Source organism: Gracilinanus agilis, chromosome 5 (genome assembly GCF_016433145.1).
Source record: "Gracilinanus agilis isolate LMUSP501 chromosome 5, AgileGrace, whole genome shotgun sequence".
NCBI lineage: Eukaryota > Metazoa > Chordata > Mammalia > Didelphimorphia > Didelphidae > Gracilinanus > Gracilinanus agilis.
The window spans coordinates 44377567-44401007 of record NC_058134.1 but is presented as its reverse complement, the minus strand read 5'-3'; the positions used below and the strand labels follow the sequence as shown (position 1 = coordinate 44401007).

The window sequence follows — 23441 nt, the reverse complement described above, 5'->3', positions numbered from 1 at the left end:
AAGCCAATATCTGCATAGCTCAAGGTATGAGTGACTCAGTGAGTAATGAAGAGACATATGGAGAGCACATAAAATATTTCCAAGGACGATCCATGTGCAAAAAGTGGAGAAAGGGAGGTTTTTTTTAATAAGATTTAGAATTGGACAGCCCTTTTATTTTATTGTTTTATACCCTTAACTTCTGTGTATTGGCTCATAGGTGGAAGAGTGGTAAGGGTAAGCAATGGGGGCCAAGTGACTTGCCCAGGGTCACACAGATGGGAAGTGGCTGAGGCCAGGTTTGAACCTAGGACCTCCCGTCTCTAGGCCTGACTCTCAATCCACTGAGCTACCCTACTGCCCCCAGAAAGGGAGGTTTTTGAGGGAATATGTGATCAAAAAAGGAGGTATGAGGAATAAGGTTATTACCGTATTGTTACTCACACTTACTGTATGAGGAGTAAGAGAGCAAGGGTGGATGACTGGGGAATCATGCTGGTGCCTAGGAAATTTAACAAGAACTTGAGAGAGCCTTTCAGGATCTTGGCTAGATACTCTGGGGAAAGATCATGGGAGAATTAAGGATAGGAATAGAACGGGTTAAGGGGACATGGATGGAAAAAGATGTAGACTTGAGAGAACAAAGATCTCAGTTAATGACATTATGGATTCACAGCAGTATTGAAGTAACCCAGCATTCCCAAGAAGTTGAAAGTCTTTTAGAATGTCCAAATGAACTGAAATCAGGAAGACCTGGGTTCAAATCAATCTTGCCTCAGACTTCCTAGCTATGTGAATCTGGGCAACACCCTTAATATCTCAGCCTCAATGTGCTCATCTGTAAAATGGGGTTAATAATAGCATCCCTCACTGAGTTGTTGGAGGGTCATTCAAATGAGAGGATATGTACAAAGGGCTTCGCAAACCTTAAATCTTTCTATAAATATAATGCCCTAAGATCTATTATTTTTTTAAACCCTTGTACTTCGGTGTATTGTCTCATAGGTGGAAGATTGGTAAGGGTGGGCAATGGGGGTCAAGTGACTTGCCCAGGGTCACACAGCTGGGAAGTGGCTGAGGCCGGGTTTGAACCTAGGACCTCCTGTCTCTAGGCCTGACTCTCACTCCACTGAGCTACCCAGCTGCCCCCGTAAGATCTATTATTTTTAAAAAACCTACATGATAAGATATCAAGCAGGTACCCAGTTTTCTCTGAGGAGTAAGGGAAGGAGTTATTGGCTTACATGGGCTTGTTATTTCATTAATATGAAGGACTCCTGGTATGAGAACTCCCTCACCAATACAGATCAGGAACTCATTTATAATCATCTTAGAGATGTAGCCTGGGGCACTGAGAGATTATTAAGTGATTTTGCCCAGGGTCACACAGTTGTTATGTGTTTGAGGCAGGGATTGAACCTAGGACTTTCTGTTCCTGATTCTACTCTCTCTATTTTTACATGCTCCTCAGTGGAACATGTTTCAGAGCACTCTTGCTCTAAAGAGTAGCATATTGAAGCAGAGAATATCAAAATTCAAACCACCTCTGAGCTCTCAGAGCTAATTCCATCACATAAGAAGGAGACACCCTCTGAACAGTTTGAAATGGAGTTGTACCTGGTGGGGGGAGGAGAGGAGGTTATACAGAGCTGGAATGCTTCTAGGATGCAATGAAAGGGGCATATACTTCAGCACTGACAAAAATGATTGCTCTGTGACTACCTCTGAGTCCCCAGACATGAAAACAAGGCTCTCTGGGGGATCTCTTGGGAAAGCAGAGTGCATTATGGGGCATTTCACAACAGCAAGACTTGTCTTGAAAGGTGAGGTGACAAGCGTAAAAGGGAGCCCTTAACATTAGTCAATCCCACCTTGGACAGCTCCAGGTGAACCACACTCTCTTACTGGTTCACAGCTGACCTCCTCCCTATTTCCAAGCGCCCCAGGAAGATCACACATTACTCTTCTAAAACACAGCATGTTTGTTTCTCAAGAATGCTCCCCCTTGCTTGGTACTGAGCTATCAGAATTTTCCAGGAAAAGTGGAGATACATTTCCAAATATTATTTTAATATAAATCTGAGTCCCTTCCAAAGACCAAACTCAAGGGTGTAAATTAGCTAGTGCAGCTGAGGGTCAGCCCTTGTCAGACCGAATGAGCACTAAACAGTTACTGATTCTATGAATGAGGTCCAGTGTTTAGACATCAGAAAGATGGAACAAATAGAGCCAGCTCCCTCAAATTTGCCTTTGGATTACCCTAGATGCAATGTGTTTTAGTAGAAGGAGTCAAGACACCTGGATTTCAGCTGAGTGATCTTGGGCAAGTCACTTCTTTTGATCTGTCTGGACCTTAGTTCCATCATCTATAAAATGAGGATAACAACACTCACTCTACCTCACAGGGTCCTGATGAAGGACAAATGAGATAACTAATGGGAAAATGCTGTGAATTCTAAGGAACTATGCCAATACAGAGCACTGTGCCTCTTTTATTTCTCAATCTCATTGATGAGAAGAGAGAAAAATGAAAGATGAATCTCATCTGAATGGTATTCAAGGCCATTCACCCTAGTGCCATGCCATCTTCCCAGTCTAAATGTGTTCCAGGTGGTAGGATGCCCTATTGGCCTTTGCTAGTTCTAGCATCTAACTGTACTAAATGAAGGTGATTAACAGTGTAATGATTCTGGTATCACTTGTGCCATAGTTCTTGCCTATAAACATAGATAACTGAATTGAGTAGACTTTCCACACCTCTTCCCCAAATAATCTTTTCAAAATGTAGAAATCCAGTTATGCCAGTCCCTTACTCAGAAATATTCAATGGTCCCTCACTGCCTCTAGAATATAGTTCCAACTGTTTTTGCCTTACAATCAAGGCCCCCCCATAACCTAGTGCCACATTATACTTCTAAGATCATTGATTAGAACTGGAAGGGACTTCAGAGGTTATGGAGTTCAGCCCCACTCAATTTAACAGATTAGGAAACTGAGATCAAGTGACCTATCCCGAGTCACACAGTTAGTACATGATTTATTTAGGAGATGAACTCATGTTCTTGACTCCAAGCCAAGTGTCCTATCCTCTATAATAGAAGTGTCAAGCATTTGACCATAGGTTACAATATTCTCTAGTGTGACAGAACCAGAATGAAATATAATTGAGAAACATTTAATAAGATAAATAAAAATATGATAGAATACAGATAATGTTAGTATGTGGTTTTCCAAGTTAATATGCAGCCCATAGGGGTTCTTATGTACCTTTAGTGGTCCCTGTTTCTATTTGAGTTTAACATCATTGCTTTATACCACTTGTCTGTGCCGTAATCTTTGTCATAGTTGTAGTAGTAGTGGTGGTGGTGGTGGTGGTATTGGTGATGGCCATAGTGATGGTGATGGCGATGCCCATGAAGATTGTGATGGTGGTCGTGGTAGTGGTGATGATGGTGATGGCCATGGTGGCAACGGTAGTGGTAGTGGTAGTGGTAGTGGTAGTGGTAGTGGTAGTGATGGTGATGGCCATCAAGATTGTGATGGTGGTGGTGGTGTTGGTGTAAGTGATGGTGATAGTGGTGATGGCAGTGGCAGCAATGGTAGTAGTAGTAGCAGCAGCAGTGTAAGAATAGCTAGTGTTAAGATAGCACTTTATGGTTTCCAACAGTCTTTGTATAAATGATCTCATTGGAGACCTTCTCTTTTAGGTACCCACATTACTTGCTTCCTATCAAACATGGCCCTGCATGCCTTCCTCACATATCCAACCCCTCCCCATCTTTAGCTGTTGAACCCCCAGCTCTCTGTTAATGATCACACTTCCTGCCAGAAGTCTTCCCTGCTCAGCCTGGCTCTTACAACTCCTCTTCCTCTTTATCACATAAATCCTGGGTTTTGTAAACCACTAGTGAGAGTGTCATCTCTCTACCAGATTGTAAGCTCCTTCAGCATAGGTACTATGTCTTATTTAAATTTTATATCCTTCTAGGACCCAGCAGAGGCTTAATATTTGCTAATTGACACAGGATTGCATTTTAGGGGCTGCTCTCCCAGTGTGGGTTCAGAAAGGGGGCAGTTCTTGGGATACAGTACACCTGGGGATAGAAGAATTGTAATAAGAATCTTTGGAAAAGAGGGATATCAGTTTGTCTAGCTCAGGAGTTTTTAAACCTAGGATTTATGAACTTAAAAAAATTAGACAGCTGCATTTCATTATACATTTCAATATGAGCAAGTAAGTGGTATAGTGGATAAAGTGCCAAGAAGGCCTCAGTTCAAATCAGGGCTCAGGCACTTACTAGCTATGTGACCCTGGACAACTCATTTCACCCTGTTTGCCTCAGTTTCCTCATCTATCAAATGAGTTGTAGAAGAAAGTGGCAAACCACTCCAGTATCTTTGCCAAGAAAACCCCAAATGGGAAGAGTCAGACATGACTGAAAACAACTAAAGAAAAACAATTTACTGTGATTAATTTCTGTGGATTTTATACATTTAAAAATGTTAATCCATGGCCTAAAAATAAATTAAGGATCTCTTGTCTAATCCTCAGAGTCATAGAGAAAAATCTTTCAAAATAAAAGCTATCTCATATTCCTTGATAGGGGAAGGAAAGAAGGGAACATTTAAAAATATCTACAAGGTAGCTGCTAGGTGGCACAGTGGACAGAAAGCTAGGCTTAGAGTGAGGAAGAACTGGGTTTAAATTTGGCCTCTAGCAACTTCCTAGCTGTGTGACCCTGGGCAAGTCACTTAATCCTGTTTCTCCAGCTCTTGCCCTTCTGTCTTAGAGCAAAAACAAAGTTTTTTTTAAAAGCATTTTACAATGTGCCAGACACAGTGCTAAGTGCTCTTCAGATTTTATCCTACTTGACTCACAACAACTCTGTGAAGTAGGTGCTATTATCCCCATTTTACAAGAAAACGGAAGCAAATAGGTTTAAGTGATTGATTTGCGCAGCATCATCCACCCAGTAAATGTCTGAGGCTGAATCGGCACTCAGGTCTTTCCAGCTCCAGGTCCAGGACTCTGTTCACCTTGCAACAAACAACATTTTTTGTTAATTGAATGGCCTCTAAAGTTCATTTAACTATTTTTTAATTTGGATCAAAATGAAAAAAAAAATTATGATGTTAGAAAAAACACAGAGAAGCCACAGAGAATAGCAGAATGAGAGGCAGCCTTGGAGTTAGGAAAACCTGAATTCAAGTCCTGCCTCTAATACATACTGGCCCTGTGACTATGGCCAAGCTCCCAGGCTACTCTCTAAGACTCTTTTATGATGCAGAGGAGCAGGGTGCATCCCCCACACTGAGAATTCTTGGTCCAGACCAAGAAGAGAAATATCCTTTTTGGCAACTGGATCTATTTTAGATATAAAGCATAGGTTTAAAAAGATTTTGAAGGGTGTAGAGAAACTTGGAAGACCTTTTTAGTAGAGTTTCAGCAAAACTATTATAAACAAATCAAAAATCTACATTCATATCCTCCCCCAAATCTTTTCACATCTGTTTTCAATTTAGTATTTTGCTTACAAAACTGTCAACACAGAATAATAGAAAAGATCATATAAAAATCTGCATGTGACCAAATGAAAAATCCAAGCCTGAGAGGGGTACATGGAGGGGGAAAATGTCTTCTGCTGACTTATTCCTGGCACCAATTCAGGTCAAGACACCAGAGAAGCCCAGGTTTCATTTCTTAAGATGTCTGCTGAAAAATTCACAAGTTCCCCTGTAGCTACAGTTTCTTGGAGTTTGAAGACCCATCAAATTCTTAAGGCCCATTTAAAAGACTATCTACCAGGGGCAGCTGGGTAGCTCAGTGGAGTGAGAGTCAGGCCTAGAGACAGGAGGTCCTAGGTTCAAACCCGGCCTCAGACACTTCCCAGCTGTGTGACCCTGGGCAAGTCACTTGACCCCCATTGCCCACCCTTACCAATCTTCCACCTATGAGACAATACACCGAAGTACAAGGGTTTAAAAAAAAAAGACTATCTACCTTTTGATCCAGCCATAGAACTGCTTGGATTATACCCCAAAAGAGATAATAAGGAAAAAGACTTGTACAAAAATATTTATAGCCGTGCTCTTTGTGGCGGCAAAAAATTGGAAAATGAGAGAATGTCCTTTGATTGGGGAATGGCTGAACAAATGGTGGTATCTGTTGGTGATGGAATACTATTGTGCTCAAAGGAATAAAGAACTGGAGGAATTCCATGTGAACTGGACAACCTCCAGGAATTGATGCAGAGTGAAAGGAGCAGAACCAGAAGAACATTGTACACAGAGACCTAATACACTGTGGTACAATTGAACATATTGGACTTCTCTACTAGCAGCAATGCAAAAATTCAGAGTAAGGCTGAGGAACTTATGAGAAAGAAAACTAGCTACATTCTACATTCAGAGGAAGAACTGTGGGAGGAGAAACACAGAAGAAAAACAACTGCTTGAACACATGGGCTGAGGGGGATATTATTGGGGATGAAGACACTAAATGATAACTAGTCCAACTATCAATAATATGGAATTAGATCTTGATCAATGAAAAATGTAAAACCCAGTGGAATTGTGCATTGGCTAAGGGGGCTGGGGAGTTTGGGGAAGAGGGAAAAGAATATGAAATATGTAACAATGGGAAAATATTCAAAATAAAAATTTAAAAAAACCATATTCATCAAATTCTTAAGGCCCAAAGTGTTGAACAAATACTTCTCCCTTAGGATCCAAGAATCCACAGAAATTATGTTCCCTGGCTGACACTCGCTGTGCAAATCGCCATGTGGTTTTCACATGCTCATTGGACAGATGCCTGGTCTTGCAAAAAAAAAAAAAAAGCCACCCCACCATCCCATCTGTATATTTTAAAACTTTCTCTCTTGCCTCTAGGGAAATGTACCAGAAGTAAAATAAAGTCTCATCATTCTTCAGTGATCCGGCATCCAGGACAAATCATTCTTCACCTGGGCAAGTGGTTATTTACAAGGCTGCTCAACACAGCTGACCCTTTCAACCCTCACTTCCTTAGTGCTGAGCCTTGCTTCTTGAACTGATTTAGCACCTTCCATCTCACTATACACACTATGGACATAAAGGGCCAATCCAATTCCCTTTTTAGTGCTTAAGAAACTAAATCTACAAGCTAATTTTCCTGGAACTTGAAACAAGACCCTGGCAGAACTTGGAGATGGACAGAACTGGAAAAGGCCCTAAAATCATCTATCTGACCCCCTCATTTTACAGAGGAGGAAGATGAAGATGAATTCTTATCTACTCAAAGCAGTTTCTGTCTCCCACAATTGGAGTCCTTCCTCTTATGCCAACCGGGTGACTTATGTTATCAAAGCAGAACTGTGGCAGAGATAGCATTCCAGCCAGGGCTTGGGCATGTGCCTAGCAACCTACTTCCCGGAACCCTTGAAGGGTCCAGAGTCCAAGAGAGTTTTGAGAAAACACACCCATGTTACTGCACCATTTCAGTCTCACTGTTCATAAGATGAGTCAGGAAAAGAGAACTCCCAACTGCTCTTCATACACCTCCCACCCCACTCTCCACCCCAAGCTGAGTAAGAGGCTTGAAGAGCGATGAGAAAGAAATAGAGGAGCCGAGTTTTACTTACTGCCTTCATTCTGAAGGTGCTGAACCAAAACTTGAAAGAGCAAGCGGAGGGCTCCAGGGTTTTGGGAATCCTGATCACAGCCTTGCAGGGACAGGTTGAAATTTCCAGCCATGTTACCTGGCTGCTGATCTCCAAGCTGAAACACCTCTGGATTACTGTGTGATCCTGGGATGTAGTACTCGACCCTTTCCTCCTTCCTCTCGCAGTTGGAGAGGGTATAGTTGAGGAAAGAGACACTGGCTCGGAGGTGAGGGGGGATGACAAACTGCCATGACATGAGCTCGTCTTCTGGGAAGCCCTCGGGGTAGTTGGCAGACATGAGGGTGGCTGAGCCCTCTCCTTCAAACACAGATTCAATGATGCAGAGTCCTATTGGGAGGATGAAGCAAATTAGAATGAATCAAGGAGTGCTGAGAACATGCCTTCCTCCATCCCGAATATTCGTGGTCATGGAGATTAAACCTTGGCAATTGTGAGTCTAATATCCTGGTTGTCTTTCAGATCACAAATAGCATATTTAACTAAGGCATGCTCATGCCGCAAGGAGATAAACTCTGTTTATTAGAAATGGTGGATAATGGGAATTCAGAGAAAGGGAATATAAAGGATAAGATAAAAATAAATAATAATAATTATTTATTAAAATTAAAAATAAATGGATAAGATAAAAATAAGCAGGAAAGAAAGAAAATGACTACAGAATTTCAGAGTGGGAAAGGCCCATCGAGTTCAGAGGCATCTAACATGCAATCTGTGGGCTAAGTGTGGCCCAAGCCAGATTACCGTGTAATTGGGAAATCTCTAACAAAATAAATTCAAATATAATAAAACACAGATGATATTACATTTAAAAATTAATATTTAGCCCACAGGGATGTTCATCTTCAAATTACTAGTGTTCCCATTCTCCACCCCATTTCTATTTGAGTTTGACACCATTGATTGCATACTCAAACAAAAATCCTTTCTAGGACATAGCTGACAAATGATTGTATGACAAACATAATCACCGAGTGGTCGTTTGGCCTTTCCTTGAAGAACTCCACTGAAAAGGAGCCCCTCCCAGTGGCCCATTCTGCTTCTGGACAGCATTGTTTGTTAGGAAGTTTTTCCTAATACCAAATTTTACTTTGCTTCCTTTTAATTTCCAACCTGTTGCTCCTAGTTCTGTCCTTCCGGACCAAATGGGACCAAACTAAAACCTTTTTTTGACATACTTGGAAGACAATAATCACAGCTCCCCTAAACTGTCTCCTTTCTAGGCTGACCCCATCCTTATGATTTACTTATGGGTCTTATCCCCAACCTGGGTCCTCAATGATATCCACAAGTTTCGTTCACCTCCTCAGATCTCTAATTTATCTTGGTATAAATGAGTTTGCTGGCCCTCATTTCATTAAAACAACAACCAACAACAACAAACAAATGTATAAAGAAAAAATGGTAATCAACGTTTAAGAGAAAATGGCGGCATTGAAATGGTATTTTCCTATAAGAAGCAGTAGCATAATGCCACCCAATCTCACAATGGGACAACAGCAGTTTAATAGCATACTTACGTTTTATAGAAGAGCGGTTTGTAATGTTAAAGCCAGAAAAGTTTCTATTTTGATCCCATGGTAAGTACAAGGCCAACTTGACTCCTCCTTGCACCTTGATTCGTGAGATCGTGCCATTGCTACAGAAGGTTCCAATGTTGACGACTGTCTTCTCAATAGAGCCACTGATGGCATAGGTCACCGAGTCTGGGCAGGTGTCTCCTGGGCGAATTTGTCTCAGTCGAGGTCTGGAGAACTGTAGTTCAAGGCCAACCCTTGGGTTAGCCTTCACATTCCAGATGAACGTCCTATTGAGGGCAGGTAATCTCGAAGGCTGGAGCTGTACTTCCCCAAAAGGACAGGAACCTGACATGCAGTCTAAAAATACAGCAAGGGAAACACGTGACTGACATTTTAACAGTGATGTTAGCACAGCTTCTCATCTCTCTGCTTATTTCTTCCTCCCTTCTCACTCTCGATGCCAAATTTCCCATATAAAATTACAGGATTGTGGTTATTATGTCTCCATCTTCCATGAAGCAGACATATTCTTGGAATATCTCAGCTTTAGAGCTAGGAGGGGTCTTAATGGTCATCAGGATCAACCTCTTCATTTCATAGTTGAGGGACTGAGTCCCAAGGAGTCACTGACTTGCTTAAGGTCAGTTTAATCTCATCCATATTGGGGGGGGCAATAATATGGATCAACTGCCTAGAGGTAATAAGCGGCAGAACTGGGATTTGAATCCAGGTCCTTGGACTCCAGATCCAACATCTGCACCATGCTTACCTGCCTAAGCTAGTTCCTTTATGCAGAGAGTTAAATTTTTGTAGCTTTTAGAAGACAGTGCTAAGCCCATTTATGATCAACAAAGAACTCCCAAGAGTCATCTGACTGCGTGTGGGAACTCCATTACAGGTAAAATGAGGAGCCAACTGTCTCCATGCTCTGCATGTTTAGTTCTGCTGTTTTATTATCATTGCAGTTAGATGTTGTAAAAGTTAACAACTAATGACATGCTTTAGTGTGCTTTGTACCTTGAGCCTTTTCAAATAAGGACCAAAGTGTCAGAGTTTGGCTAAACTTAAAGGGAAAGATTGGAGAAAGACTAAAAAAAGGGAGGAAAAATCCAACATCAGTTAAGAGCAATGGTAAGATTTCTGATGTGCAAAATAAGAAACACGAATAGGAGTGTGATTCTTTCCAGTTATTGTCATATACCACAAATCCTCATCAGCACCATGCCAAAACGTCACGGATTTCCAATGGGCATACTCTCCAATGAATCGCTTTATATCATATTTTACATTATATTCTATAAATGGCTAATATTGCTGTTATCATTCAAAGACAGGCTCAGGGGCAGGTAGGTGGCTCAGTGGGTTGAGGGCCAGGCCTGGAATTGGGAGGTCCTGGGTTCAAATTTAATCTCGGACACTTCCTACCTGTGCAATCCTGGCAAGTCACTTAACCCCTCTGTCCCCATTGCCTAGCCTTACTGCTCTTCTGCCTTGGAACTGACACTTGATCGTAAGGCAGTAGGCAGGGGTTTAAAAGAAAAAAAAAAAGACACTATCAATAACTCAACAGTTTATTAAGTATTTACTACATGCTAGTCACTGTGATAAGCCCTTGGGATACAAAGAAAGATAAAAGCAGTCCCTGACTTCCTTTAGCTTACATTCGAATGTGGAGAAACCATATAAATAGCAATGTACATGAAACTACAGACAATATATGGAAAATAATCTCAGAGGTTCTTGTGATCCATGAGTTCAGGGAAACTCAGCACTAGATTTCACTTAAAATTGTTTTTTTCGTCTAAGAAAGGAAATTTTATTACTGAAGTTCCTTAATAGCAAGATAATATCTATTTGATTATGGAGAACAGGGAAAGCAGAAATAAGAAAGGTATCAGCTTTTTATCTCAAACTACCTCTTTCCTCTTTCTTTTGCATGACACCCACAAGGCATCTCCAAGAACTCTTAATCTGAAGATCTGGTCCAGCCACCAAAAAAAGTCCATGCTACCATGGTAGCATCAATTTATTAATTAATGACTTCAGGTTATTATTAATTATAGTAATGAAATTCTATAAATAATACTATTAGTAGTACATTTATTAATGAATACCTTCAGACCAATTAATACCTTCAGATGCGTGACAGCTGGCAATCTTTTGAGTCCCGTCTGGTGGCTTTACCATTTAGATCAACAAACTGATACATGTTTTTCGGTAAGGCACTATGCCAAGCATTAGGGATACAAAGATGTTTGGACCTATCATTAACTCCATACAGGATGAATAGGAAGTAATTAAGAGAGGGAAGGCACTAGAATTAAGATGAGGTAGAAAAAGCTTTCTGTAGTAAATGAGATTTTAGTTGGGACATAAAGTCAGGATGTAGAGCAGAAAGAAGATCATTCCATACATGGGGAACAGCCAGAGGAAATGTTTGGACCTAAAAGATGGGGTCTCTTGTTCAATGAAGTTGGTGTCATTGGTTTGAAGAATATGTGGTGGGGAATTATAAGAATAAGAAAACTGAAAAAGTGTTGGGGGGTAGGTTATAGAGGACTTTGAACCCCAGACAAAAGATTTTATCTTTGATCTTGGGGAAAATGGGAACAAGTAGGATTTATTAAGGAGAAGAATGACATTGTCAGGTGTGTATTTTTGAAAAATTCTTTGGTGGCTGAACGGAAGATGGACTACAGTGAAGAGAGCCTCGAGGCAGGCAAACCCTTAGTAGCTATTGCAATAATCTAAATGTGTGGTGATGAGGGTCTGTACCAGAGGGTCACAGTGTCAGAGGAGAGAAAGGGCCATATTCTAAAGAGGCTGCAAAGGTGAAATCTACAGATCTTGACAACAGCTTAAATATGGAGGGTGAGAAAGAGGCAAGAATCCAGGGTGACTCCTAGGATATACATCTTGGGGACTAGGAATATGGTAACAGATGGAATATGGGTTTTTAATGTCAGCTGAATCAATTAAATTTTTTTATAATTCTCCTGACTCTTTTTTCCTGCCTACCATGAATTCCTCACATAAATAACATAGGTAGCATGGTCCAATCATATAATGTAGATGTCATCTTACTAAGACCACTATGGACCATCCTCTCAGCAAGGCTCACTGGAATTCCTCTTGATCGAAAGTTTAGTGTAAATGTTCTTAACCTTTTTTGTGTGTTGTGAACCTTTATAGAAGTCTGGTGAAGGGTATGGATCCTTTCTCTTGATTAATTTTTAGAGGTATAAAGTGAAATCCTTAGGATTATAAAGGAAACTAAAAGTTAGTAAAGATGGACAAAATTTTTTTTCCTCAACTAAGTTCTGTCCTAGGCCTGTGGTGGCAAACCTATGGCACTTGTGCCAGTGGGGGCATTTAGAGCCCTCTCTATGGCCATGTCTGCCATCACCCCAGCACAGAGTTTACCAGAGTTTATTATTAGAAAGCCAGAGGGACATGGGGCCAAGCTGCTCCTCTCTCCTCCACATGCATCTGAGGACATCACCCTCCCCTCTAAAAGGTTTCCCATCACTACCGTAGGTTAACAATTCTGATTTAGTACCACATTAAAAGAGAGTTAGCATAGAGATGCAGAAACTTTAAATTATATTTATACATATGTATATATACATGTACGTGCATATGTATATTTATTTACCAATATTCTTCTGGACTTCTAGGACAAAATGCTTCTCTGGATAAGGGCAGTCAAAGCTAAAGATGGCTCTTTCACCAGGATTGATCGTCAATGAAGAGAGGCGTCTTCTCTGATAAATAATGTTGCAGAGTGTTATGGTCCCACACTTTATAAGAACTGTGATGTTATTTCCACGTGGGAGAAAAATATCAAATTCTGAAAAATAAGGGAAGGAAAAAATCTTAATAAATTAAGCAATTTAATAGATTGAAACTAACAGGTCCCATCTTATGTTGCATGGGAAGGCTCCAACCTTTTGGCACACTGAGCTCCTTTTCTCCTGATTTGAGGCAAGGGGTGGCCCAAATGATCAATGATGACTACATAAATGAGGAAGAACCTTCAGTCAGTCATTACATTGGCTTTTCAGGAATTGTCTTTTTTTAGCTTTAAAACCTACCCACTCTAAACACTAAGATGTGCTCTTAAATAAAATCACTGAAAATTGGATGTCTTGAGGAATACTTCTCCATTAGTTGCCCAATTTTTGAAGAGTTAAACTATTGACGAAGAAGCAGTCTATCTGCTGTGGCAATTCTGCTATGTACTCAGAGAATAAAAAGGATTTTTCACTCACAGGGGTAACATTTGCCTAAAATGGCTACACTGTAACACAACCTCATTATTGGTATTAAATATATAACCCCTGACATCTTCAGAACCAAGAAGGTAGCATCTTTCATGTCCATATTCCTGAAACCCACTTTTTAATGATATGGAAAAAGGAAAGGCAATATGGAATAATGGAAAGAGTGTAGTCAATGGAATCTGGAGGTTTAAATTAAAATCCTGCTTCTGATGATTACTAGTTGTGTGAACCTCAGAAAGTCTCTCTGAGCCTCAGTTTCATCATCTCTAAAATGAGGACAATAATATTTACTCTACTAGCTCATTTATGTTAAAAACAAATCAATACCACAATTAAAGAATGGGAAAAGAGTAGCTAGACCAGAGTTTTCATGGAAAAAACCTCTGTGAATTATAGTGGAAACCATATTCAAATTAAGCCCATTGTGTGGCCTGATACTACAAGAGACCCAAGGTGATTTTAGATTAAATTACTAGAAGAATAGTGGAAAGAAGGAAGGAAGGAAGGACAGAAGGAAAGAAAAAAGAAAGAATAGAAGGAAAGGAAGAAGGGAAAAAAGAAGGGAAAAAAGAAAAGAAAGAAAGAGAGAGAGAAAGGAAGGAAGGAAGGNAGGAGTCACAAACCCATTGGTAAGTTAGGAGGGTATTTTCCCCAAACGTGGAGATTTCCCTACAGTGGAATTAGGATCATTTCATTCCAGTGCAATGGCCATAAAGGTAGCTGAAATAGGAACCGTGGAACACACAGAGTTTGGTCAGACACCCAAGAATCTAAGCTCCTCCATTACATTCCAGGTTATTGCCAGGCTTCCTGAGCTTGGATGATGCTGGAAGAGAAAGTGAGGCAACTCTGCCTCACTTAAATCCAATTCACTCTCAAGGCAAGACATCACCTCATGATGTCATTGGTCCTCTTCAAAAATGAGGTCAAACAGCAACAATGCATTATATTTATCTATATCTATTCTTGGTTTTATATATAATAAACAGAAATAGAAATAAAGTTAATAAATATATATGTAACCAAGACTAGAAACAGAGAGGGGGGAAGAGTTTAGAAAAACACATCCCTCTAGTCTGATTGTGTCTGCAGTGTTCCAAACTCATAGTCATGCTCCTCTTGAAAGGAGAGAAGAGAGTACATTTTCTTATCTTTTTCTAAGTTTTTGGAAATTTTGAACTTAAATATCAAATAAAATAAGCATTTTTATATACAAAAAAAGGAACAAAAGAGACTGTGACTGGATAGCTGGCTTTTTCTTTTAAATATATAAAAAGCTTTAACAGCTCATTATCATTCTAATTCAAGCAGTTGACAAATGTGAAGAGCTATTGTTATTAATTGTCTAATTCCTTCAAGACGACATTAAAATGTAAAGCTGATTCACCCAAATGGAAAAGCTCATTTTTAAGAGAAAAATTGGGGAAAGGACATGAATATTTAACCCAACATGGTTTTGTGCTTAAGTTAATAATAAATAGTAACAATAGCTAGCAATTACGTAACATCTTAATGTTTCTAAATTAATGTTTATAAAGTTATAATGGTTATAAAATCTTTTTTTATCTTTGCAACAACCTGGGAAGTAGGTGTCATCATCATCCCCATTTTCCAGTGGAGGACACCAAGGCAGACAGAGGTTAATTGGTTTGCTCAGGGTCACATGGCTAGGAAGTGTCTGAGGCAGGATTTGAACTCGCATCTTCCTAACTCCAGTCCCAGCACTCTGTCCACTTTGCCACCTAGCTGCCTCACCAAAGAAGGTGAGGTAGCGATGGACATCCAAAGAAAACATTATGTTTGGCAAAAAGTATGTTTGCTTTAATCCCCAAACGCCGTTCTCTCTGATGTTGTTGCTCTCGTGATTGCAAATAGCTGTGCACCAGAGTAGACAGCATGGAAGAAGGCAGTAGAGCTAAAGAGATACAAGGAAGGTTCTACATTGGGATGAAATTCTAAAAGGAGATGGTCTCCAAGAGGAGATTACAACAGGGGAATTGGAAATCCTTAGCCTAAGCAGTCTTGGTGATTGAAAGGAATGACCATAAAGATGGGGAAGGAATTGTAAGGTCCCAATCACCATGGCTGAGTCAGGTGGAGGAAGAGTAGAACCATCCCATAACCATGCTGACACATCAAAGACTGGAAGGTGGGGGGGAGGGAGAGGGAGAACAACTGGTAGCTTATTTAAAAGTCCAAAGTTGGGGGATAGAGATTGAAGGTATAGCAGTCAGCTCTCTGACACTATCTGTATATGCCTCTTTTTTTTTTTTTTTTTTTAAATATCTCTTACCTTATGTCTTCGAATCTGTATTATTCCCAAGGCAGAAGGGTTGTAAGGAGCTAGGCAATGGGGATTAAATGGTCACAGGGTCACACAGCTAGAAAGGATCTGAGGTCGCATTTGAACACAAGATCTCTCATCTCTAAACCTGGCTTTCAATCCTGCCTCCCTGTATTTGCCTCTTGATCCAGTCCTGACTTTCCCAGGCTGTACCTCATTGCCCTTACAACTAACTGGCTGATTATAAATTCTAAAAAAACACTATTAATGTCAACGTAGTTTTGTTTGTGTATGCTTGCTTGGGTCCTCTTCCTCTTTGACACATCTAGCCCATACCATGACCCAAAAGCCTGGAACTTTCTTTCTGTAACATCAATGTCATAGAAAGGCACAAAGAGGCTTCCTCTTCTCTTTACATAGCTGTGCTCTAGAAAAAACCATGGAATATGCCACTGGCCCCCACAACTCATTGGCCACTGACCCCCTCTTCCAACTCAATGGCCACTGACCACCTCCCCAACTCACTGGCCACTGACCACCCTTCCAACTCATTGGCCACTGACCACCCCCCCACTCATTGGCCACTGACCCCCCCCTTCCAATTCATTGGCCACTGGCCACCACCCCAAATCGATAGCCACTGACCACCACCTCAACTTGGTAAAGGAAGTGATTTTACCATTTATTTTCATAGCCTGAGAATAGCAAATCCAGGTGATGATTTGCATACTGGTGAATAGAGCTTAATCATATCTAGAGAACAAAGCTTTTCCTCTTCATGCTCAATGAAGGTGGAAGCAACTTAGTGTTCTGGTACTTGAAGATAATGAGTCAAAATCTTCCTCCCCGTAACTTCCATCCTCATTGGTCCTAATTATGCTCTCTGGAGCAAAAAGGTCAGTTCATTCTCTCTTCCACAGGATAACTCCTTAAATGTTTTGGGATGATTAAGTCCCCCAATAGCCTTTTAGCCTTCTCTTTTCAATTTTCATCTCAATTTCATTTCCCTTCTCTGTCATGCTGGCAAAGAGGTTAAAATGAGCCATGAACATTTGAGTCTTCCCCCAAACAGAAGAGACTACATATATGTCCAGGTTTATGGCCACTGACAAGTCACTTCACCTCATCTAAAAGGAGAAGGTTGGCCTCAATCAAGGGTTCTTAACCTTTGTGTCTGAGATTATCCCCTACTGATCCTGTATATGGAGCTGGTTTGGACCTAGTGGTTTGCCAGTTGTCTTCTCCCATTAGATTTTCAGCTCCTTAAGAGCAGGGACCATTCTTATTTTCCTCCCCAGCTCTAGTAGTTAGCACAGTGCTTGGCCTATAGTAGGATACAAAGAGGCAGAGCACTCTAAAGAAGACCTGAAATCAAATCCAGTCTCAGATCCTTATAAACTGTGTGACCCTTGGCATGTCACTTAATCTCTGTCTACCTTAGTTTCTTTACCTGTAGAATGAGAATAATACCACCACCTACCTTTCTGAGTTGTTGTAAAGATAAAATGAGATGATACTTTTAAATGTTTTGAAAAGTTTTAAGTGCTATATATTAATATATTTTGATATATTTTATATTATGTGCAATATTAATATTTGCATGATATCTATTATTACTTAATAATATATTATTAATATATTAATAAATGCATGTTGAGGAGCAGCTAGGGGACACAGTGGATAGAACACCAGGCCTAGAGACGGGAGGTTGTAGGTTCAAATCTGGCCTCAGACACTGCTTAGCTATGTGATCCTGGGTAAGTCACTTAACCCCATTTGCCTAGCCTTTACCCTTCCATCTTAGAGTTGTCACTAAAACATAAGATAAAGGTTTGATTTTTTTTTCTAAAATGAATGCATGTTGACTTGACTTGACTCAAAGATCCTTTCGGAAGTCTGATGAAACCAATCTATGAATGTCTCAGAATAGCACTTTTAAAATAAAAAATAAAATTCATGAAGATTATACATAAGATTATGAAGGAAACTAAAGGTTGGTGAAAATAAAGATATGACATTTTCCCTCCTACGTTCACAGAACCTCTGAAATCACTATCCTTGGATTCCTTGGAAATTCCTGAATCCAACATCAATAACAATAGATGACTTCTAAGAAGGTCCCTTTTAAAGCTGTAATTAACCCCGGAGTAGCTGAAAGGTAACCACAGGTCTTCATCTATACAAAGAAGTCCAAATATTGTGAACTTTGCATAAACTTTCTGGGGATAGTTTCTTCTTGCTGGGTAGGGTAGGTCTGATTACTAAACAATATCTAAACTTTTCCCAGAAAGCCCTTCTAACACAGATCTTAACTTCATGTCTAGCATTTTAGTTTGGTTTATTTTTTTTGATCAAGCTGGCTCTCCCACTGTGGAGACTGAACTCTGGGAGAGACATAAGCCTCTGTTCTGCTGGCAAAGAGGACCTTTGACCACAAGAAAATCGACAGTCTCTTTTAGAAAGCCATTCCAGGATTTTATGGCATCCAAAGCTGTCCAGCTCCCCATAACAGCCTACTCAAACTTAATGAACAGTAATAAAATTGTTTTTTCTTGTTTGGCTTAATCAAAACATGGAAACAGTTGATGATGACAAAAAATCATTCTCCCCTTTTCATACAGTCAAAGATCTTCATCGAGCAACTACATTTTCCTAACCTTGTCATGGCCAATGATCATTCCTGCCAAAGTAGGGCATGGCGTTCAGGAATCATGAGAAATAGGAAAAAAGCAAAGACAAGTCTTTTCTTCCATTAATTCTAGGCAACCTAATGTTCTCCCACTTCTGGTGGCTTGACAAATGGATGGTGAACTTAATGAGGACACTCATGCAGCAGAGCCAGGGACAGGATAAAATTCTTGAGCTCAAGGTGATTGTTGATATTTTACTCCAAAGCCTCACTGAGGCACAAAGGTGACTCTAGGTTCTACCAATGCTAGAAAATTTGTAGCTTGGACACTGTGAGTAAAATTTAAAGAGTTCTGGAGGCTCAATGAAATGACTTTAAAAGAAAAAAAAATAAACTAGAATTGTTTGTAACCTCTGGATTGTTTCCTTTTATGTTACATAGGGATGACTTAATTAAAAAAATGTTTAAAAATCTGTTTTCATATCATTTACATTTCCTAGTCTATTACCCCAAAGTCATCCTTTATTGTAATGAATCTAAAAAAGAACAAAAAAGTTCAACAAAACTAATCAACAAATTGAGAAAGTCTGATGTATGTAGCATTCTACACCCATGATACGCCACCTCTACAAAGAATCACAGATGACTTCCTGATTAATAATCACCAAAAAGAATCTCTACTTGTAGATTTCTAACATGGTAGTGGCATTGGTCCATAAATTAAGCTTTTTAGTCTTGGTGATCCTGAGGAAGGAGGCTTTTACTGCTTTGGTCTAAAAGACAACAAGTCCTCTGGCAGCTTCTGGAGCAACTGATGCCACAGACCACTCTCTGAAGGCTTTGACCAGAGCCTGTAGACCAAAAGCGGGGAGTGCTTGGTGAAGTCTATGGACCCCTTCTCAGAATGATGCTTTTAAGTGCATCACATAAACCACAGAGGATTGCCAAGTAATTTATGTAATGTAATTTAATTTAATTTAAAAATTCAATTATCCAAATATTTTTTTTAAAAACAAGTTCATGGACCCCCAGATAATGAACCTCTGTTCTAGAGAGTTTAATTGTGCTAATCCTTTGATTTCTGTCCTCAGTATTAGTATATTGACTTCTTTTTTTTTAACCCTTCCCTACCATCTTAGAATCAATGCTATGTATTGGTTACAAGGCAGAAGAATGGTAAGGGCTAAGCAATGGGGCTTAAGTGACTTACTTAAGGTCACACAGCAAGGAAGGTTCTGAGGCCAGATTTCATTCCAGGATCTCAAGTCTCTAGGTCTGGTTCTCAATTCACTGAGCCACCCAGATACCTCCATTGACTTATTTTTTAAAAGAACGATGTTTATTTTTTTCCTGAATTTAAGCACCGAAAAAGTATATAAGGTCCATAATAGAACAGAAAAAGCAGGTATTATGTGAAGCTCTCTTATCTATAGTTTGCTTTTATTTTATATATCTAATAAGATCAACCAATAGCTTTCAAAGTTGTCTTCCCTGCCCAGCCTCTTCCCATAAGCCTTTTAGGTGCTGCTTTTATCCTGTAGCTGGGGAAGACTTTTCACCCTTGCCCTACCTGGCATACTGAGATACCAAACCCATCTGGCCAATAACTCTTTATTCATTTCACTTCCCGCCCCCAATGACTGGCCATGCAGGCTGATCCAGGTACAATCCTGGCTTCCAATAAAGTGAGCTCCAGCCAAGCTTTTAAAAGTAGGAGACTCTAGTCTCCAGCTGCACCCAGGGATTTCCACTTAGAATTATACAGAGTTGGGCAGCTAGGTAGCTCAGTGGATTGAGAGCCAGGCTTTGAAAGGAGGAGACCCTGGGTTCAAATCTAGCCTCAGATACTTCCTAGCTATGTGACCCTGGGCACATCACTTAACCCCTATTGCCTCTCCCTTATTGCTCTTCCCCCTTGGAACAATACACAGTATTGATTCTAAGATGGAAGGGGAGGGTTTAAAAAAAAGCTTGTTGGATGACTGACAAGTTTTCCACTCAAGCCATTGCTTTGGGGGGCAACTGGGTGGCTCAGTGGACTGAGAGCCAGATCTAGAGATGTTCAGAAGCTGGCCTCTCCCCATTCATTTTTCTTCTCTTTCCCTCTTACTCTTAAGCCAGAACAATGTGATAAAATAGTTCAGAGAAGTCACTTTTCCATTAAGAAAATGACTGGTGAAATATCATTATCCTAAATCTACAGCTTAGAAACTATGCTTTGCTTTTACAGTCTTTCTTTACCTATATTGATCCATCTCCTTTTCCCCTAGAAACTAGAAAGCCCAACCCAGAAGAAAACCACTACTTCCAGTACCTCAATGTACATTACATGTGGCCTATTTGGATGCTTGTAATATTTAATTTGAGGGTGATGGATGAGTACGTCTCCCAATTACCCCAGATTATTTTATTTTTACCTTCTGCCAACAGCTGTGATTTTAACTTTATTAGATTTCATGAGATCTAGTTTATAATATCTTAGAATATGCATGGGACAAGAAAAGAAATGAATTCAAGCACTCTGCTATCTACCAGCATTCAGAAGAAGACTTTCATTAATCCTCCTGGAAAGAGGGTCTTAGAACACATTCTCGATGGCTGACAAAGCCCTAATATTTTTTATTGAGTCATAACTTTACCTCGGAAGGCAGGCACTGGTTGCCCTGCCCTCCCCAACTCCTGTCTTTCCTTTTTAGGATTCCTCATAAGTGGTTTGTTGGGTGGGAATTTCCAGTCTTTTACTCACCGCTCACTATGACACACCGGATATTATACAAATATCCTGATGAGTTCTCCTTGCCATCCCATTTCTTTGCAAACCACATATAACAGGAATTGAAGACTCATGAAAGGAGGCTGATTTGATCAGGCTAGCACTGGGAAAGTTAATTCCCCCCCCCCCTGGATTTACTAGCACAACCCAATGAAATGCAGTTCTCTATTGTTTCCAGGATTAAATATAATCTCCTTAGTTTGCAATTAAAGCCTTTCACTGTCTGGTTCTAGAACATCTATTCAGGTTTAGTTCACTGGAATCCTGTTGGCTTGGCCCAACCCGCCTTCTCGCTGCTCCCCAAACTTGGTTTCCCATCCCTCCTGGCCAAGAATGGCCCTTCTCACTATTACCTTTCAGAATCCCTAGCTTCCTTCCAAGCCTGACCCCATGTATTTCCTACCTAACTAGGGAAGGAGTGGATAGAGCGCTTGGTCCAGTCTGGAAAATCTGAGTTCCAATCCAGCCTTAGACACTAACTAGCTGTATGGCTCTGGGCAAGTCACTTAACCCGGCCTGCCTCAGTTTCCTCAATTGTAAAGTGAGAATCATAATAGCACCAACCCCCTAACCCCTGCCCCCCACCCCGGGGTTGTTGTCAGGATCAAATGAAATGTCTGTAAAGTGCTTAGCACACTGCCTGATGTATAATTCACTGTTGTTGCTCAGTGGTTTAGTTGTGTCTAACTCTGTGATCCCTTTTGGGGTTTTCTTGGAAGAGATACTAGAGTAGTTTGCCATTTCCTTCTAGCTCATTTTACAGATGAAGAAACTGAGGCAAACGGAGCTAAGTGACTTGTCCAGGGATTACACAGCTAGATGCCTGAGGCTGGATTTGAATTTAAGAATATGAATCTTCATGACTCTACCATCTCGTTGCCCTCTGGCTTAGATCAGGGCTTCATAAATGTTTGATGCTTTCTCTCTTCCTTTGGGAAGTTCTACCTGATCTCATTTTCTTTTCAGATGATGCTGTGCGTATATAAAGGGAGGTGGCATATTGACATTCAAATCATCTGACAAATACTAGCTGTAACTAAGCAAGACTAAGCTCTCTGCTTCCTTTCCTCATTGTAAAATGGGGTTAACTAAAATATTTACACTCCAAGGTTGTTGTGAAGAGCAAATAAGACATCTTTTGTAAGGCGATTTGCAGGCTTTAAAGTATTCCATAAATGCTAGCTCTGATGGCTATTTTTTGTTTATTTGCTAGCTCCCCAACACCCTCTCCTCATCATGTAAGCTCCTTGAGGGCAGGGACTGGTTTTCATTTTGTCCTGTATTCCTAGTGTCCTGGCAAAGCTTTGTATACAATAGGAGCTTAATAAATGCTGTTGGCATTAGACTGGGCAAAGATTAATGAGTGTAATTTTTATTAAAAACCAAAACAACGCAGGTTCTACAGGTGGGAGTAGCAGTAATAGGTTGGCTGCTCAGAATCAGGTTCTTGGCTCTTTGTCCACACAAAGAAGACAAGTGGGGATGCATGTAGTGCGACTGCCTCCTCCAGGGAAGCCCCTTGGAGACAGATCATCCCTAGGTCAACACCCCTCATTCTAGGATTCATAGGTGACATGACTTGTCCAAAGACACACAGTCACGCGAGTGATCCTGAGTAGTTCTGCAGCCCTTCCATCATCATCTTTTCATACTAAACAATGCTGTTAAAAGTGAAGATCATGTTGGTTTTCCCTCAGATCCTGCTAATTCCAAATGATGATGGAAAAACTTTGACTCTTTATTATTAAAACCTTTACCCTCCATATTAGAATTGAGTGGCACACAACTGCCATGCTATAGGACAAAAGCCTTCATTCTTATACTTTTTTTTTTTAAAGACTCTGGGTTTCCAAAACGTAGAAGCTCAAAGACAATGATTTTTTTCAATCAGCAAGGCATAAAATCAATTAATCAGATAAAAATATTTAATAAGTCCTTACTAGACCCTGGGCAAGTTACTTAACCCATTGAGCCTCAGTTTCTTCATCTGTAAAATGAGCTGGAGAAGGATACGGTAAACTACTTTAGCATCTTTGCGAAGAAAATCCAAAATGGAGTCATGTAGTTGTAGCCAGACACTACTGAAATGACTCAAGAACAACAAATTTTGAATCTCTAAGTTTGAAGAGCTTGAAACATCTAAATTCATTTGAATTTCACATTGAGATTGTTTTGGTTTGAATTTTGATTTCAAATTTACAGCTCTTCTCAGTGTAGCACAATGACTTTTCCAATTCCTCACTCTTAGGTCTACCTTTCACTTTGCATTAGTCTGTGTAGACTTTTAAAAATGTTATTCTCATGTTACCCAT

At 40.2% G+C, this 23441-nt stretch overlaps 1 protein-coding gene across 1 annotated transcript in view; it reads right to left on the bottom strand.

The window, feature by feature from the left end:
- CDCP1 (CUB domain containing protein 1) overlaps nucleotides 1-21181 on the bottom strand; it is a 47000-nt gene extending 25819 nt beyond the window's left edge. The window contains exons 1-4 of the mRNA XM_044678904.1: nucleotides 21103-21181; nucleotides 12816-13010; nucleotides 9161-9517; nucleotides 7602-7970 (exon numbers count right to left, since the gene is read on the bottom strand). Coding sequence (XP_044534839.1) covers nucleotides 7602-7970; nucleotides 9161-9517; nucleotides 12816-13010; nucleotides 21103-21181 — 1000 coding nt within the window. The remainder of the gene's footprint in view (nucleotides 1-7601; nucleotides 7971-9160; nucleotides 9518-12815; nucleotides 13011-21102) is intronic.
- Nucleotides 21182-23441: the final 2260 nt, after the last annotated feature.